This window comes from Peromyscus leucopus, chromosome 6 (genome assembly GCF_004664715.2).
Source record: "Peromyscus leucopus breed LL Stock chromosome 6, UCI_PerLeu_2.1, whole genome shotgun sequence".
NCBI lineage: Eukaryota > Metazoa > Chordata > Mammalia > Rodentia > Cricetidae > Peromyscus > Peromyscus leucopus.
In genome coordinates, this window is record NC_051068.1 from 67,949,652 (window position 1) to 67,968,604 (window position 18,953).

General features: G+C 38.5%; 1 protein-coding gene across 37 annotated transcripts in view; it reads right to left on the minus strand.

Annotated features, from left to right (window-relative positions):
* Positions 1–18,953, minus strand: part of Ubap2l (ubiquitin associated protein 2 like) — a 52,400-nt gene that overhangs the window by 31,682 nt on the left and 1,765 nt on the right. For 17 of the 37 annotated variants that reach the window (XM_037206829.1, XM_037206825.1, XM_037206828.1 and 14 more), the window contains exons 2-9: positions 15,968–16,097; positions 14,056–14,133; positions 12,762–12,872; positions 10,256–10,424; positions 9,766–9,861; positions 6,236–6,281; positions 5,659–5,771; positions 277–329 (exon numbers count right to left, since the gene is read on the minus strand). In XM_037206829.1, coding sequence (XP_037062724.1) covers positions 277–329; positions 5,659–5,771; positions 6,236–6,281; positions 9,766–9,861; positions 10,256–10,424; positions 12,762–12,872; positions 14,056–14,133; positions 15,968–16,057 — 756 coding nt within the window. In that variant the 5' untranslated portion in view covers positions 16,058–16,097. Of the gene's footprint in view, positions 1–276; positions 330–3,207; positions 3,268–5,658; positions 5,772–6,235; positions 6,282–9,765; positions 9,862–10,222; positions 10,425–12,761; positions 12,873–14,055; positions 14,134–15,967; positions 16,098–18,953 lie in introns of all 37 variants that reach the window. The other 20 variants (XM_037206817.1, XM_037206810.1, XM_037206806.1 and 17 more) reach the window with 3 other exon arrangements.

Sequence of the window (18,953 nt, forward strand, 5' to 3'; positions counted from 1 at the left end):
ACCACTCTATCTTCCTGGGTCAATCTGAGAATCAGGTATTGGACTTACACACCTGAACTTGCCCTTTCCATAGTGTGGTTCCAGAGTCCTGTCCATGCCCAGTCTCCTTCATATAACATATGAGAAATGTTCTGGCTCAGAACACTATTTTGGATGTAAAAGTTTTAGGTCAGAATCTTAGTGCATTTTGAAAGGTAGAAATATATCCATTTTCTATCCCTAAACATAACTTAGAGATAGAATACATTAGATAAGAAATAGACCAGGAATACCTACATCTTCATTCCAATCTTCAGTTCCCCACTCTTCTGTTGCAGTTCTCCATGCACCTAGGAATTTAAAAAAAGAAAAAAAAAAAAAGGCAAAATAAATTTAAGTGTCATTATAAAACATGTTCAGATAACACTCCTACATTAACATTTTGACAAGCAATAGTATGATTAGAATTTAGCAATCAGAAAGAATTTGTTGACTTTAGAGTTAGGGAAAGACTATTTAGAAACACCAAAGTAAAAAGGCTTTAATATGATTATGATCTCATGGCCACTTTCAGTTGGGTTACAGAGCTATAATAGGAATGGAAGAAACAGATAAAAGGACATAATATAAACATACATACATACATACATCTAAAACCCATTCCTTCCCACCAAGATTCAAATGCCATGCAGTATCTTTAAGGACTTCGGATTTGTCTTAGCAGTTATTTAATGAGATGGTTACAACTAATTCAAAGCAGAACATGCAAGCTACATCTACTTATTTTGTATAAAAACAACAACAAAAAGATCAAGGTATTCTGAAAAGAAATGAACCTAGGTAGAGAACTATAAAAAGTTGGCATATGTATAGTGAAAGAAGAATGAGTAGGTTTGCAAGCTGAACAGAAGACAGACAAAAAAGACCTATTTGCTACTAGAAATGAACAAAAACAGCATAATCAGCACAAGTCGAGTTCTTAAGTCTCACTGGTTTAAATAAGGTAAGTATAGGGAACTCTGCGTAGACTTGCTCCTTTTGGAGATACAAGACAAAATTAAAAATAAAATATGTACAACAGCTATTTTCCTAATCTTACTTATAGAGAAGATTGAATTTGACCTGCCAAGCTCATTGCACATTTTCTTTTAAGCTCATTGCACTCTTCTTTTAAGTTGTAACAGTTTACACAGAAAATTTCTATGCACAATCAAACCACTTCTATGTATTTTAACTGGCACCTTTGCTAGTGTGTGTGTGTGTGTGATGCATGTTCACATGTGTAAACACAATGTTTGTTCTGGTAGGTTTTCAGATCAATGTGGAAGCTAGAAGTTGATTTCAGATATCTTCCTCTATCACTTTGCTTTACTGAGGCAAGGTTTCTGGCTTAACCTGAAGCTGATCTTGTTTAGTCGGGCTGCCAATTTGCACTGGGGATACCATCTGTTCCTCCCAAGTTCTGAGTTATATGCAGGCCTCTACATCTACCTGACTTTTAAGTAGGTGCTAGGGATCCAAACTCCACTTAGCATGCTTGGCCAGCAAGAGTTTTATCGGTTCTAATACAATCCTCACAATTTTTGTCTCATACATACATATAATCTCAGAAAGAATTTATCATAAGACCAGTGTAAGAATTTATCTATACCAGAAACTAGAACTGGTCCTTTTTTTTTTTTTTTAATTCTAGAACTCAGAATACATGAAGTAAATCTTGAAGCGTATCTAAAAAAAGCATCTACAAGAATTAACAAGTGGTTGCTGGGCATGGTAGCAAATTCCTTTAATCCCAGAACTCAGGAGGCTGAGAATCTTTTTAAGTTCCAGGGCAGCCTATTCTACATAGCAAATTCCAGGCCAGCCCAGGTTGCGTAGTGAGACCTTGTCTCAATAAAATAAAAATTTAAAACTAAAAATGAAAGAATTAACAAATGGTTGAGCCTGTCTCCTCCTAGTACTTTCACTGTGAGGCAAGAACACCCAAAACTTGAGGGTGTGGGGCAAGGAAAGATGGCTCAGAAAATAGTCTTTCAACGGAAGCATAATAACCTGAGTTCAATTCCCAGCATTCACATAGAAACTGGGTACAGGGCCGGGCAGTGGTGGCGCATGCCTTTTATCCCAGCACTCAGGAAGCAGAGGCAGGCAGATCTCTGTGAGTTCGAGGCCAGCCTGGTCTACAGAGTGAGAACCAGGAAAGGCTCAAAGCTACACAAAGAAACCCTATCTCAAAAAACAAACAAACAAAAAAACCAAACAAACAAAAATAATAAGAAATTGGGCACAGGGTTGGCATTTGGCTCAATGGGAGCATGGTTGCTTAGCAGCACAAAAACAAAACCAAGCACGACGACATGAGACTAACGCCAGCACCAGAAGGCAGGAAGAGGAGACTCACTAGAGCTTGTTGGACAGTCTAGTCTATCTGAACTGGGGATCTTCAGGTGCAGTCAGAGAACAAGACGGCAACACTGACCTCCATGCTTCATATGCATGCATATACACATGCCCAAAAACATGAACTTGTGTATACACATACACACAAAAAAAATTTGAGACCAATCTGGTCTACACAGTAAAATCCTACCTCATTAAGGGGAAAAAAAAGGCAAAAAGAAATATTCTAGTATCTACAAAAAAAAAAAAAAACAAAACTAAAAATTTGAAAACATTTAATAATGGAAACTGTCTTCTACAAGGAAATACAAGTCACAAATCATATACTCTTATCACTCTTATGGTTCTTTTCTTTCTCCTCATTGATATCTGTGTCATCCTGGCTAAATGGAACCCCAAATGAGTTGACACTTAATATAATCTTGTTGTTAGAACTGACCAAAAAGTTACCTAATCTGGTCTCTTTGTGCAAGAATTTTCTTTCTGCACTCTGGTGACTTGAATTGTGATAGGAAAGCATATGAATACTTGTGCTTGATGCTTCCTGTACTGGAAGGATGGTCATGGAGAAGGAAGCAAGGAACAGTAAGATGGAAATGTTCTACAAAGATTAGGGCTTGCATACCCATAGCACAAAGCTTGGACAACGTAAATGCCAATCATTCACTAAATGAATATATTTTGGAGAGGGAAAAGTGGGCACAGAAAATGAAAGGCAAAGGCAGGAAAAAAAAATAGAAAGACAGAAAAATGACATATCCACAGATATTTCAGTTCATAAAAATCTTAAAAATATCCGGGGCAATTAGGCGCCTGGATGTATCATACCAGGTGCAGTCTCAAATTTTCGGGGATAATTTGACCCCTCAACCCCAATGAAATCAAGTCCTGAAACAAAAAAGAAAAGAAAAGAAAAAACAACCAGTGAAATTTTGCTTGTGAATGAGAACATCTGCCCCCAATACACAAACCCCATTGTACCTGTGGATATTTTAAGGGTAGGTTTGAATTATTTCTTAAATTAAAAAAAAGGAATTTGAAGTTTGCTCTATGAAAACATAAAAGAAATCATGCATAAAGGTATGTCGCATCATGAAGTTGACCACAGGAGCTTACAAAGCTACCACCAAGCCTTTCACACCAAGATGACAGTGGCATTATCTATCACTTCATTCTAGCCACGCATAATTGATTTGTGACTCCAGACTTCCAAAATCTAATCATTACAACAGTCCTTGATTTCTAACCAGATTGTTATTTTAAGACAGCTATGAATAAAGATTGGGAATCACTTCTCCCTACCCCTGGATAAAGACTGGGAATCACCTCCCCCTGACCACGAGACACAGACAGACACACAGACAGACAGACCTCCCCCTGACCCCGAGAGAGAGAGAGAGAGAGAGAGAGAGAGAGAGAGAGAGAGAGAGAGAGACACACACACACACACACACACACACACACACACACACACACACACACACACGCGGTAAAATCTGAATGGTAACATGTCAACAAGCCTAAAATCTCAATCCTCTGTTAAACCCAGACCTCTTTTTTTTTTTTTCTTTTTGAGACAGGGTTCTCTGTGTAGCCCTGCCTGTCCTGGAACTCCCTTTGTAGATGAGGTTGGCCTCAAACTCACAGAGATCCACCTCCCTCTGGTCCCAAGTGCTGGGTCTAATGGCGTGCACCACCATCACAGGGCCAGATCTCTTCATAAAGAGGAAAACCCACAAGCTCTAATGTGCCAGCTCAGACAGGAAGTTAGATAGATGACATCACAAAAAAGAAGGCACTTTAAGCTCTTGCTTAGCATGCACACTGCCTTGGTTCAATCCTCAGGACCAAGACACTCTTAAGATTCTGGGGCTGCTCTCATTAAAACAGCAAATTATAGTTTACCATTGAACATAACTTGGTGTATCCCATAAGCCTAAACATATCCTTAAACATTTACGGGATACCTCGGTTCAGGTACAAAAGTCAGCCAAGAAAATGTTGGCTTTTTTTCAAATCCTATGAACACTCTACCAAATGACACACACTAGTAAGACTACTTAATGATAAACTAGAAGTGCAGCAAGTCTCTTCTTGATCAAATACATCAAAAAAATGAAAATTAAAAAAAAAAAAAAAAAGACACTGTGTTATGCTTTCAATCCCAGCACTCAGGAGGCAGGGGCAACAAAGCAATAGTGTTGACTCTGACTCTGGGCCCTGCTGATCTTGACAATCAGTACCTTAATCTGTTTAAGAGGATAGTTTCATCTTTTGAGTATAAGTTACTCTATCCTAACATAGAACACTAAAAGAAGTACACCTAGAGCTAAAAGGAGCCATATGGGATAATGCAAAGAGCATAAAGTTTATATCAAATAGTTCTGAATTCAAATACAAGTAAATTCATAATCTCTTTTTGAATCTTAAGCTTTACCATTAAAATGGTGATGATAAAGATTATTTTAAAGCCAGGTGCAGTGTATGCACCTACATATATAATTCCTGGACAGGTGAAGGCAAGAAGACCAGGAGTTCATTCAAAGTCATCCTCAGTTACATAGTTAGTTTAAGGCACATGAGACCTAGTCTCATCAACAACAAAATGTACAGAATTTCCTGAAAAGGAGGATTGATTTCAGGTTAGGTGGAATGACACATATCTATCACTCCAGCACTTGGGAAGCTAAGCCAAAAAGACTATGAGTTCCAAGCCAGCTTGCAAGTATGTTAAAAACAAAACAGTAACAAAGTGGAGGAAGCACAACATACTGGCTACTTCATAAAATAGTGATCAAGTGAACTCTTTTACAAAATATGCTCACAAAGGCATACCTAACCAAAAACATAAAGATTAATTTAAATCTTCATCCCTATATCATCTTCTCTATCTCAGGTCTTAAAAATTACTCTTCCAGGTTGTTTTTGTTTTTTGTATTTTGGTTTTTTCCAGACAGTTCTCTGTGCAGCCCTGATTATCCTGGAACTCACAGAGATCCACCTACCCCTGCCTCCAGAGTGCTTGGATTAAAGGTGTGTGCCACCACTGCCTGGCTGCTCTTCCAATTTTTAAAGCTAAATATAACCTTAAAATAAGATAACAGAAATGCTTCAAGCAAAGTTATTTCTAGGACTGAATACATCACAATAGTAGAAAATTTACCTATTATATATACACAGACCCTGATTTTCAATTAACAGCACCATGCCAAAAAAAGAAATTCTCAGAATCCCAAAAAAAGAAATTCTCAGAATCCCAAAGACAGGAAAGTCACTCACTCGTTCCGTCATCTGGTTCAAAGTGGCCAGTGTTGTTCCATGTGTTGCCACTACTATTGCCATAGTTATCATCAGTATTGGCTGGCTCTGCATAATCAGCTGGGTTAAAGGTTCTGGGGGAAAAAAAAGAAAGCTTTTGAATTTCCAACTTCATTAGCAGATTCAGCAAATGTTAACTCAAATAAAACAATCAGAATATTGACTATTTCCTTCCTAACAGAGATGAGTCACTCCCCATTCTATAATCTCACATGCTTGTTTTTCTTATCAGCCAATGCAAAATGGCACAGCATAAGCTATTCACAAATGATCCAGATGGTAAATGCCTGTATCTGAGAAATGAGCACAAATCTACATACTTTTTATTCATCTACAAATCAGCCAGGTATCATTGTGCATCTATATCCACCATTCGGGAGGCTGAGGCAAAAGAACTGTGAGCTTAAACCCAGCTTAGGTTAGGAAGAAAGCAGAGCTCACTTTAAAAAGCAAGTCTATAAATGATTCTGATCTCATTTTAGTTAAGGATGTCTCTGTTGATTCTCAGGGTGAAAAATTAAAAATCAATGAAACTTACCCCATTCCTTGAGCAGAAAACCTTCCCCCTCGCCTACCAGAGCTACCTACAGAAAAATAGACATATTTTAGAAGTTGATATTGAACAACTTGCCAGCCCAGACACTTATGAAGGGCAAGTGGTTACTACCAAATTTACTTTCATTCAGTCCTACGGAACATACCAGTTAATCTAATACAGGACAATTATCATCAACAGCTATTTATTTGCTGCTTAAACTGTTGAGTCTTGGGCTAGGGAGATAGCTCAAGCAAAGTACTTGACATCCAAGGTTAAGAACCTCAACTGTTGGATCCCTGGGACTCAATGACCAGTCAAACAGCCCACAAGTAACCCCAAGACAATGAGACCCTGTCTCAAAAAAAAGGGTGCCAGATGGATCCTTGGACTGGTCCAGCAAGGAAAATTCCATGTGCCACTTTGGCTTAAAGGAGATGTTCTTTTGCCTGAGTTTATTAAATTGCTACTAACAATTCTGAAACCAATGGGGCTAAATGTACAGGGGAGATAAGGACAGTGCCAAGTTAGACTTCAAGTCCTCAGTTGTGGACTCTGTCCATTATCAATGAAATACTGAGAATAAATATATGCCTGATGTTGCTAAATGTAAGTAGAGAACAATTTCCCAAGTAAGTTTGCAAACTCAAAGTAGAAATTCACCTAAAATACAAAGTAGAACTGTCTAATATCAAGTAAAAGTAAGTGAAGAAAAACAAAAAAGGGAGGAAAAGACCAATTAAAAGACCATTCCACCAAAGACTACTAGAGCCAAAACTCAGAGCAAAGAAATATGTGACAAAAGTACGTAATCTAGCCGGGCGGTGGTAGCGCACGCCTTTAATCCCAGCACTCAGGAGGCAGAGCCAGGCGGAACTCTGTGAGTTTGAGGCCAGCCTGGTCTACAAAGTGAGTTCCAGGAAAGGCGCAAATCTACACAGAGAAACCCTGTCTCGAAAAACCAAAAAAAAAAAAAAAAAAAAAAAAAGTACGTAATCTTTACAAGTTTTGAAACTAACCTTAAACCCAACATTTTTGTTCCGTGTTTTATTTTTTGCTCAAAATTTCTCCTGCATTGTCTCGTTAATAGATAACATAATTGATGTTATTCAGAAAAAATGGCCAGAGGCGGATGACAACAGCACTGAAGACCTTAGAGAAGCACTTTTGAACCATCTGATCTGGCCAGAGAGAAAGGCCTCAGTACAGACTACTCTTGTCCTCGGCATTCTCATTGTTCTGTACAAAGTATATGGATGGGATTGGGTTTTTTGTTTTTTGTTTTGTTTTTTGGCCAAAATCTGATAAAATAAGGAGACTGCCATGCTTATCTATGAATGTGAATTTAGTCAAATAAAATTTTTGAACATTTGATACTTTTTCCTCTTATAACTTTTTGTTTTGGAGAAATACTGCAAACTTTTCCCCACCCCTCAGTGCATGTTATCAAACCCAGGGACTTGTGCATGTTAGGCCAGCCTTGCCATTAAGCTATGCTACCATCCTGGTGAAGTTTTTAACTGCTCAAATAAATGCTTATTTTTATTTATTTGACTGGTCTTCAGAAACAGAGCCTCCCTATGTAGCCTTGGCTGGCCTGAACTTGCTATGTACATCAGACTAAGCTCTAACTCAGAGATCCGCCTGTCTCTGCCTCCCAAGTGCTCAGATTAAAGGTGTGCCCCTGCCACACGTGTGCAGGAAGAACTTGAGGAAGTCAAAGCAAGCATAAGATCTCCTGGAATTGGAGTTACAGATGGTTGTGAGGCACTATGTTGATACTGGGAACAGAAGCCAAGTCCTCTGCAAAAACAGTAAGCATTCTTCAATGACTGAACCATCTCTCCAACCCATTTTTTTTTTTTGACTCTTTATTGGAAACATTTCTGATGGTTGTCTTACTGATACTAGTAGTATGTCTCCTTATTTCTTTAATGTGGTATTTCTGAAATGTATTAAGAATCTAATAATTCATGGTTCATAATAATTTGTTTCATTATTACCAACAAAGTCAACTTTGTTGCAATAATTGGGGTGGAATAATTGGTAAGTTTGTTTAAGCTATTACAGAAATTACTTGGTAAAGTGCATTAAAAGCCTGAATATATCAAGGCATGGTGGCAAACATCTTTGATCTTAACACTCTGGAAGCAGAAGCAGGTTAATCTGTGTGTTTCAGGCCAGCCTGGTCTACATAGCCAAGGGCTACAGAGTGAGACCTAGTCTCAAAACAAAAAAAACAAATAAAAAGTAAACTTACTAGAAAATACAAATCTTAAAAGCAGGGCTAGTGAGATGGCTCAATGAGGTAAAAATATCTGTTGCTCAAATCTAATAACTTGAGTTTAATCCTCAGGACCCAATGGTGGAGAGTTCCTCTGCCATTCACCTATGTGTCACACATATATGCACACAAAATATATAATTAAGCGGCTCGATATTTCTTAACTTGGGAGGTAAAGGGGGGGGATAGACCTTGAGCTGGGAGTTAATGCAGTGACAAACATTCACCTAGCATACCCCAGCTACTGGCACCACAAGAAAAACAGGTCTTAAATCATTTTCAACACTATCATAAGTAAATAATCATTTATAAAATTTATGGATGAAGATGTTTATTACAACGGTACTTTGGTCAGGCAATGGTATCACATGCCTTTAATTACAGCACTGGGGGGGACAGGGGAGTCAGGCAGATCTCTGTGAGATGGAGGCAAACTTTGTCTACAAAGTGAGTTCCAAGACAGCTAAGACTACACACACAGAATCCCTGCCTCAAAAAAACAAAATGAATAAGTAAATAAAATAAAGACAGAAACAATTTACTTTTAACATTAAATGGAAATGGTTCAGTGTTTAGGAGTGCTTTCTGCTCTTATAGAAGATCTGGATTCCCAGAAACTACAGAGTGGTTCACAACAGCAGTAATTCTAAATCTAGATCTGATGCCCTCTACTGGCTTATGGGGATATACTAAATGGCAGAGTTCTTGCCCAGCATGTACAAGCAAAATAAAAAAACAGAAAAACAAAAAGACTTCTGTCATCTCTCCAAAACTTGGAAGAGTCAAGGAAATGGGTAGGAGGGAGAAGTGGAGGGAAAACAAAGAAACTTAGAATCCATGAACTCATTGTCTATCACCATACAAATATAATCTTGATTAGGGGAAAAAAATTTAAAAAAAGGTTTAATAAATCTTTACATCTTTTAATCAAGATGTAAGTTTAAAAATGAAAAACCAGAAAGTAACCAGTGGGGAACACTGCCACCTGAGGTTGACTTTAGCTCTCCCCCCCACATGAACCAGCACACAGACACACACACACACACACACACACACACACACACACACACACACACACACACGGGCTCACACACTGCTGATCTTCCATCAAGTGTACCACATTAGCAATAAAGACTAGAGTTGTCATCTACTTTCTTTCCCATTCTACCCAGCACAAATAGATCCTCTAGTATAGATTTGCCTGTTAACCCTACTAAGGTATTTATCACCTTCCCCACCAAACTGTCACCTCTGCCTCGGCCACGGCCTCTTCTGCCTCTGTCTGTGCCTCTTCCAGAAGGCCCTCCACTCTTGGTGCTATCCAATCCATTTTCCTGGCCCCGAACTGAAATATAAAACATACACAACCAGAACAAGGTCAATGAAGACACATATATTATATTAATATATAAATTATATTGAATACAGTATTAAGGAGACAAAACTAAAAGAACATGACCTGGTAGGATGGAACAGGAAAGTTACTCAAGGAGAGACAACCAAGTTGAGTCAAGTCACTCTACAAATGATTACATGGTTGTTTAATGCTGTATTAGTGACTGTGGTAGGAAAGCTAACATGCAAAAGATGTCAAGACCTTAAGAGATAGGTGCAAAAAAAAAAAAAAAAGCAAAGAGGTGATAAACAGTTCCAAGGTCCTGTCTAGCAGGGGCCTGACACATCCCTGGAGCCTAGACATTACTGACCCACAGCTGGTTTTGATAAAGCCCCATGCATACACTCTCGTCCACGGCTGGCACCTCTCCCCCGTCTTGGTGGCCCACCACGTCGCCGACTATAGTCTCTGTCTCGGTCTCGATTTTCTTTTCCTTCTTCATTAGATTCAGTTTGTCCACCATCTTTCTGTCCTGAGACTCCTTTCTTCTTTCCAACCATCTCCCAGGAATGCTAAAGAAAGGTAGAGCATTCATGACTGATCAACTGGACTACAATTAGTACACTACAGGTGAAAGTTGGTACAATTATTTTCTCAGGATCCACAGTTTCAGAAATTTTGAGCTGGGCAGTAGTGGCCCACACCTTTAATCCCAGCATTCAGGATGCAGACGAAGGCAGATCTCTGAGTTTCAGGACAACCAGGGCTTTACAAGAGAAACCCTGTCTGTACAGGGAGGAGTGAGGTAGGGGTGGGGGGAATCTGTGTGTATATTAACTGCTGGTACCAGATGAGTTCTGTAAGGAAAAAGAATTATTACTATGATCATCTTTAGACACTATTAGTTTTTTTTTTTAATGACCACATCCACTAAAAAAAAATTCAATGCCACCAGTATTGACTCCCCATTGGTTTTACTATTGTAGCTGATTTAAATGTGGCCTAAGCCTATATTCTATAGCTTGTTTTCCCTTTTTGATATAGTTGGAGGTCTTAGAACTATGAAGAACAAGCTGGCCTAGAAGCTATAGCTATCTGTCTGCCTCTGTCTCCTGAGTACTGGGATTAAAGCATGCACCACACAGCTCTAAACATATAACTTCTTTTTCTCTCTCTTTTTTTTTCTTTTTCTTTTTGTTGTGAGCAACAAGTTGACAGACTCATTAATTAGTTAAAGTGTTGAGAATAAGTAACAGCTGACTACTAAGCTCTAAGTAGATTATCTACAGCATCCCTTCCAAGGCTGAGGGAGCATGACAGAACATGGCTAAAAGAACATGAGAGCCAGAGGACAGAAAGGAGTGCTGTGAGAAGCATCTGCTGGCTATAACATGGCAAGTACACCATGAACTGCTATCAGCAGGGGTGACTTGACACAAGATTGGGTCCATCAACATTCCATCATGGATGGGCAAGGGCTCACAAGGCCCCACCTCTGCCTAAGGAGATACAGGCAGTTAATGGTTGCTGGAGGAGGAGGAATCATATTACTCAGTGGTGTAGTCACTGAAAAATTACCCCTGCTAAGGTAATCAACTCCCAACCCATTTTCATGCATGCAAACCTAATGAAAGGTACACATATAGGTAATAAAGTAGGAGTGACACACGTTGAAAAGGAGTTTGGGAGGAGGCAGATGGGGACAAAAAAAAGCTAATGGGGAAAATATGATCCTAGTATATTTATTATACACGCATGAAATCGCGAAATAATAAGTAAAAATTAAAAATAAAAATAAACCCATTTCCCACTATTTGCTACTATCCTAGGAAACTGATAAATCTTCTAGTGGTTTACTGACAGTTGATATTTTTAATTATCTTTAGTTGGGTCGGGTGGCAGTGGCACATGCCTTTAGTCCAGTATTCTGGAAGCAGAGGCAGCCAGGTCTCTGAATTCAGGGCCAGCTTGGTCTACAGATTGAGTTCTAGGACAGCTGGAGCTACATAGAGAAACCCTGTCTCAGAAAAACAAATGACCATCTTTATATTAAAGGATGAACTCTATCCCAACCAAAACTCCTCAATGTAAGACCAGTATTATGAAAATGTTTCAAAATGTTGTCCTCACATAAAACTGAAGTCCTCCAGTAAGTGCTATAGCAATATCAAAAATGTAGGAAAGCAGTGCTGTTGTTAAAAATAAGACAAATACAAAAGAATTCTCATTAGGTGGGAAGGAGAAATGAGAGCAATTTGTCTAAATTCCAAGGCAAGCAATCCTCCAAGATATTCTCTATCAGATCCAGGAATGTTAACAGACTATACAGCTTGTTTTTTACTAGCAGAACAAAACTAAGTTCAAGTAATGAAAGAGTATGTTAATATAAAGCTAATAAATATTAGAGGAAAGTCCTCTATTTAGAATCTAGCAATTTGTGACTACTTATCAGCAACTAAAATGAACAGAAATCTTCCATGATTACTAAATACCTCTAATTCAAAGCAACACAAGCCTTCTAAGCCTTGAAATCAGTCATGTGGAATGAACATTTTGTTCCAGACCAATCAGAAGAGACTGACTTCACTTGCTTTCACTTATGATTCTAATGAAGAGGATATGTATATAAAAGGATAGTATTTGTCATCTGCCAGAATCTCCATGGATGTTTCTTATTCTATTTAGAATGTTGCTTTAAGACTGTTTTTAGGCTGGGCAGTGGTGGCGCACGCCTTTAATCCCAGCACTCGGGAGGCAGAGGCAGGCAGATCTCTGTGAGTTTGAGGCCAGCCTGGACTACCAAGTGAGTCCCAGGAAAGGCGCAAAGCTACACAGAGAAACCCTGTCTCGAAAAACCAAAAAAAAAAAAGACTGTTTTTAGAATTATTAAAACACTATTAGCACTCTACCGTGTCTGGATTTCCTTCCAGGAGAACATTGATGGCTCTGTTGACATCTCCATTGCAGTCATGTAAAGCAATCACACATTCATCCTGGTTTTTGCCTGTGATATCAATCAACTGAAAGAGAAAAATCAGTAACCATAAGCAAAGTTTATACTCCAAAAAGGAAACTAGATGAAGGGAGGAGATACCAGCTACAATTGAAAGAAACAAGCTTAAAAAGCAAGATATGTAAAATATAATTGTACTTTCAAAAAACAAAACTTTAAGGTTGAAGATGACTTGGCAGGTTAAGGGCACTTGCCACCAAGCCAGACAACTTGAGTTCAATCCCTACAACGTACAGATAGGAAGAGAAAACCAACTCCCACAAATTATCATGTTGCCTCCACATCAAGTACACATACAAATACATCTAAATGTTAACAAAAGCAAATTTTTAACACCTGTAGCTTAGGGATGAGGTCAAAAATATTCACAAAGTAATTAAGCATCAAATGGAAAACCAAGTTGAAATACACAAGCTTTTGTTCTACATATCATTTTCCACACTTCCTAGACCCAAGGGGCTAAGAATACAGCTCAGTGGTGAGGTATGAAATTAGTATTCACGCCTTTAATCCCAGCACTCGGGAGGCAGAGACAGGCGGATCTCTGTGAGTTCGAGGCCAGCCTGAGCTATCAAGTGAGTTCCAGGAAAGGCGCAAAGCTACACAGAGAAACCCTGTCTCGAAAAACCAAAAAAAAAAAAAAAGAAAGAAAGAAAATAGTATTCACAAGATTCTGGGGGTATCAGAACACACAGAGTTTAGAATTAAGATAGAACTTTTTGGACAAGGTAGCTATTCAAAGGAAGGCAATATATAAGCAATGGAAATAATTATTTAACGGTCTAAACTATCAATGAATCTAATTATTCTTCCTTGTGTGTGTATGATTGTGTATGATGTATACTCAAATATCTTTGTGTGTAGCAGAAATGGAGGTTAGAGGACAACCTTGGTGTCAGTCCTACATTTTTACCTTGAGACAGTCTCTCTTTGGTTGTTCACCATTGTACACAGAAGCTCAGATTTTGTCTCTACCTCCCATCTCACAGTAAGAGCACTGTGTGCTCCTATGAATGGTTTGCCAGGCTTTATGGGATTCAAAGTCAGGTCCTCAAGCACTTTCCCCACTGAGCCATCTCCCTACCCAGGATAATTATATTCAATGTATATGCAATTATCAATGTAAGCATCAATGACATTTAATCATTCTGGTATTTTCTTAGCTTACAGAAAACAAGTGGGATACTCACTTGTTTCACCTTCTCCTCAAAGTCAGCATCATTATGGTCCGAAATCATCTGTGCAAGTCGAATTTGCTCTGCAGTAGCCTAGGAAGTGAGATAGGATCAAGAAGCCTTAATCAAGAGGTAAGAAATTAACGAAGAGGGACCTACATAGTAAATCTTTACACTCTACCACACCAGTTTCTTTTCTGTTGTAATTTAAAAAAAAAAAAAAAAAAAAAAAAGACCTGGGCAGTGGTGGTATATTCTCTTAATTCCAGAGGCAGAGGCAATAGGATCTCTGAGTTTGAAGCCAATCTAATCTACAGATCAAGTTCTAGGGCAGCTAAGACCATTACACAGAGAAACCTTATCTCAAAAAAACAAACACCACCCCCCCCCCAAAAAAACCAAAAAAGCCAAATCAGTAGGATGCAGATCAAGCTCAGAAGTAAAGCACTTGCCTAGCATGTGTGCAGCTCTAGAAGCAGAAGCAGGTGAATCTCTGTAAGTTCAGGACCAGTCTGGTCTACAGAGCAAGTTCCAGGACAGCTGGGGCTACACAGAGAAACCCTACCTCGAAAAACCGGGGGGTGGGGGTGTTAAGGAGAGCAGACCTGGTGGTACAGACCTGTAATCTCAAACTCAGGAGGCTGAGGCATGAATAATGTAAGTCAAGGCCAGTCTGAACAATTTAGTGAAATCTTGTCTCAAGAAAAAGAAGCCTGGCTATGGTGGTGCACACCTTTAATCCCAGCACTGAGGCAGAAGCAGGAGGATCTCTGAGTTCAATGCCAGGCAAGGCAAGACAGAGAAACCCTGTCTCCAAAAAAGAAAAAAAGAAGAAAAGGAATTTATTTATTTAGAGACAAGAGGGAAATTTGTAAGGGAGCAGATCATGATGACAGCACATGTCTAAGCTCACTACACAAAAGCTGAGACACAGGAGATTCCAAGTTTGAGGGCAGCCTAGAATACACAGTGAGTACCAACCAGGACAGTCAGGAATAAATAGCAAGACTAGAGGAAAGCCAGGAAAGAGATAAGGGAAAGAGGAAATAGAAAGTCAAGGAACATATGGGGAAACCTTTAGTCTAGTCTTACATATTCAATATATTTGAACAATAGCTCAATTTAAGTAATTAATTCACATTGGTATAACACTAGTTATGGATTCTGTGATTACAGCACACCTAAATCAAACTTAATACCCAAGGTTAATTTATTTCTCTAAAACTTAACTATGCTCTAAGGCAATGGTTCTCAACCAGTGGGTCGTGACCCTTTGGAGGTGGGATGACACTTTCACAGTAGTCGAATACCAGATATCCTACATATAAGATATTTACATTACAATTCATAACAGTAGCAAAATTAGTTATGAAGTAGCAATGAAAATAATTTTATGGTTGGAGGTCACCACAACACAAGGAACTGTATTAAAGGGTCACAACATTAGGTAGGTTCAGAACCATTGCTCATTTGTTAATTTAAAAGGATTATTTATAGTGAAAACCCTAGCTTTCCTTGGGAAAGAAAAACTCAGGTAAAGCCTCAAGACCTTAGGGGAAAGTAAGAGCAGAAGTCAAAATCTTTCAGAAAAAAGATATCTTGACAAATACTGGCTAAAGAAATCACAGTGTAAGTAATGTACTACTCAATCAGCTCAGATACCTGAAGAAAAAAAACACTATTAGACATACCTAGCACAGAACTCAAAATGAAGCCCCAAGCCTTACAATATTAAGCAACAAAGAGTAAACTTGTTATATCACAGTACGCCTCTGACAGTTATCAGGCCTGAAACTACAAGAGTCAAGGAATAGATAAGAAGAAGGAACTAAAAGAGTCAAAGCCCAAAATGATACACATTGCATGAAAACCACTATCAGCCAGCTGTTTTCAGGATTGGTTGGATTCATATCCTTCAGTTCATTACCTGTGGCCGCTGCTTGTGCTGTGTCTGGTTTTGGTTTTGAGGTTGTTCCCAGTTTCCCCGGGCTCGGTTAGTGCCCACCGACGTCATCATTTACAGTATATACAAATAACAGTATTTACAAGGAAGAATACTGAAGAGGAAAAAAGAGATGGTTAAACGTAGGTAAAATGTTTTTAATTCTGTTTTATCAAAACTTTACCACTAATCACTTTACTTTACTCAAAGGAACAAACTAAGGAAATTCAACTTTTTTTTTTTTTTTTGGCTTTTCGAGACAGGGTTTCTCTGTGTAGCTTTGTGCCTTTCCTGGAGCTCACTTGGTAGCCCAGGCTGGCCTCGAACTCACAGAGATCTGCCTGCCTCTGCCTCCCGAGTGCTGGGACTAAAGGCGTGCGCCACCACTGCCCAGCTCTTTATGCACTTTTAGAGAGGATTATAACTTTTTTAAAAAAACCAATTCTTTTCTCTCTAGTGGTACTGGGGATCAAACTCAGGCCTTTTTATATGCTAGGCAAGCTGTCTCCCACTGAGCTACATTTTCAACTCAAGATTCAGCTTCTTGAGATATATTTTGAGTTTTAGTTTGATCTGGCCTCAAACACAATGTAGCAAAGCTGACCTTGAAAATCTTCTTTCCTCTACTTCCCAAGTGTAACTACAGGTGTGTGCCACTGAGACATTTTATGTTGTTTAAATATGGCAGTAAACCCACTTTTGTTCATGTGCCTCAGTGATAAAGCATACGCTTTGCATACATAAGGTCCTAGGCCAGATCAACAAACCTTGCATCCAAAAATGTATATAAAGCATGTGTGGTGTTTGTTTGAAGACAGTCTTACTATGTAGCCTTGGCTGGCCTGAAACTCAAGGCAATCCTCCTGCATCTGCCTCCCAAGTGCTGGCCTATGTGACTATTTTTAAAAGATGTTAAGAACATAGTAATTTAGTTACTGCTATCTTGCAAATAAACAAAAACATCAATATTAAAAAACTTTCCATACATGTGAAAGTATCTAAAGTGTCTTTGACAAAAAAGATAATTAACAAACCCTAGAAAATAAATGCCTTCCAGGAGTTGGGCACAGCACATACCTGTAATCCCAGCACTTGGAAAGCTGACCAGAGAGGATTGCAAATTTGAGGCCAGCCTGGGAAACACAGTAAGATCCTGTCACAAAAGACAGACAGACATGAAAGAAAGAAGGAACAGAGGGAGGAAGGGGGGGGGGAGGAAAGGAGGGAAAGAGGAAAGGAAAGGAAGGGAAGGGAGGGAAGGAGGGAGGGAGAGAAGAAGGAAGGAAGGGAGGGAGGAAAGGAGCAAGCCTTCTAGGTTAGTCTGTAAGTCAAAGAAATTACAATTTAAAATATTTAGGAGCTGTGGGCATGGCTCAGTTAAGGACCTAGGTTCATAACCATAATGGGAGATAGGGAAAAAATATTATACCCAGCATACATTAAGTCATAGCTTTACCTGCCCTACAACTGTTTGACATAAGTTATGTGTGACTTCTACTACTTGGGAAAAGCCAAGTTCATAACTAGCCTTTTCCTTCCAGTCTCAGCTCTGCATGACTCTAAGAGGGCATGTGTTAGTCCTAGGGACTACCCAGAATCCATCTCCTAGTTAATCCCAGCACACTGCCTTTGCAGCTGCTTCATTGGTCTCGAACACACTTTCAGCAAACAGAAAGGCAATTACTTCCCACCACTCACCTTAATAAAAGGGGAATCCCAAATCTGCCCCCAATCAAATGCACCTATCACCAAGTTTTATTTGGAAAGGCTTCTCGAAAATGACTTTAAATTTGAGACATTGTTTGCAGGATGATTTCACTTTTAAGAAACATAGAACACAAAAACCTTTCCAAAACCAGAACATAGTTTCTGTCCTTTCTACCAAGTAAGTGTTCTACTAAATCCAAGTGCCCTTTCTTCATATTGTTTTATAATGTAATCTCAGCTGCTGCTTTGAGTAAACAAAGAAAACATTCATCATCATGATAGAGTGCTCAAAATTAGGTTACTTTTCATTGTTTTATTCCTTTCAAAAGAAGACAAATTTATACTTTCCTACTCTGTATTTTTTTTTCTTTCACTAACAAAACACTATACAGGATAAATTCTATACTGCCCAGAAGACACTGGATTCTGAGGTCATGAAAGTTCTAAAGAAATATGCAAGAATTAACTATTAGGAACATGAACTTCACGTATTTCTTTGATAACACAAAGGAAGCAAACTTTCCTACAGATAAATCCTTCACCAAGTAGTGTAAATAGGTTGCACAGGTCTTTCTTTTGGGATGTGGTTATGAAGAACAAAGACTGACTACATTCCTTATCACCAATAAAGGGCTTTTTAATTATTGTTTTAAAATTGGCTAAGATAATAAAAAAATGCTGAATGGTTTCTATTCCATGTATAATACCAATTTTTGAGAATTATACCATAAATATAAGCTGTAAGACTAGCTGTAAATCATCTTACAAGTGAGATGTAAATATATTACAAAGTCATATTGAAAGATACATAACTAAGGGGGTGGGGGTGACAATTCTTACTTTTAATTTCCATTTCCCTCTTTGGCAATACTTTGAAATGTGAAACTAAGAATATTTTACCTCCTAATCAGTAATAATGAGCAACAGGTCAAAAGTAAATAATCTGGGCAAACCACTTAAGGGCACAGAATAGCTTTTTAATAGCAAACAAAAATAAATACCCAGAGTTATACAGTGGGAGTGAGTGACCATGTTTGTTAACTCTTAAAAAAAAAAAAAAAAAAAAAAAAAAGTACTTAAGGGAAATAGGATAAGAAAGAAGTATTGGAAACCAAGAGAACGCTACAGGAACAAGTACAGGTTTCAACAAAGAAGTGCCCTTGACTACATTTTGAAAGCCAGCTACTTAAAAAAATAGCCAGAGAAATTTTACTGAAAAAAATAAACAGTAAGTATTTATTGAGTATCTACTACGTGTCCAATA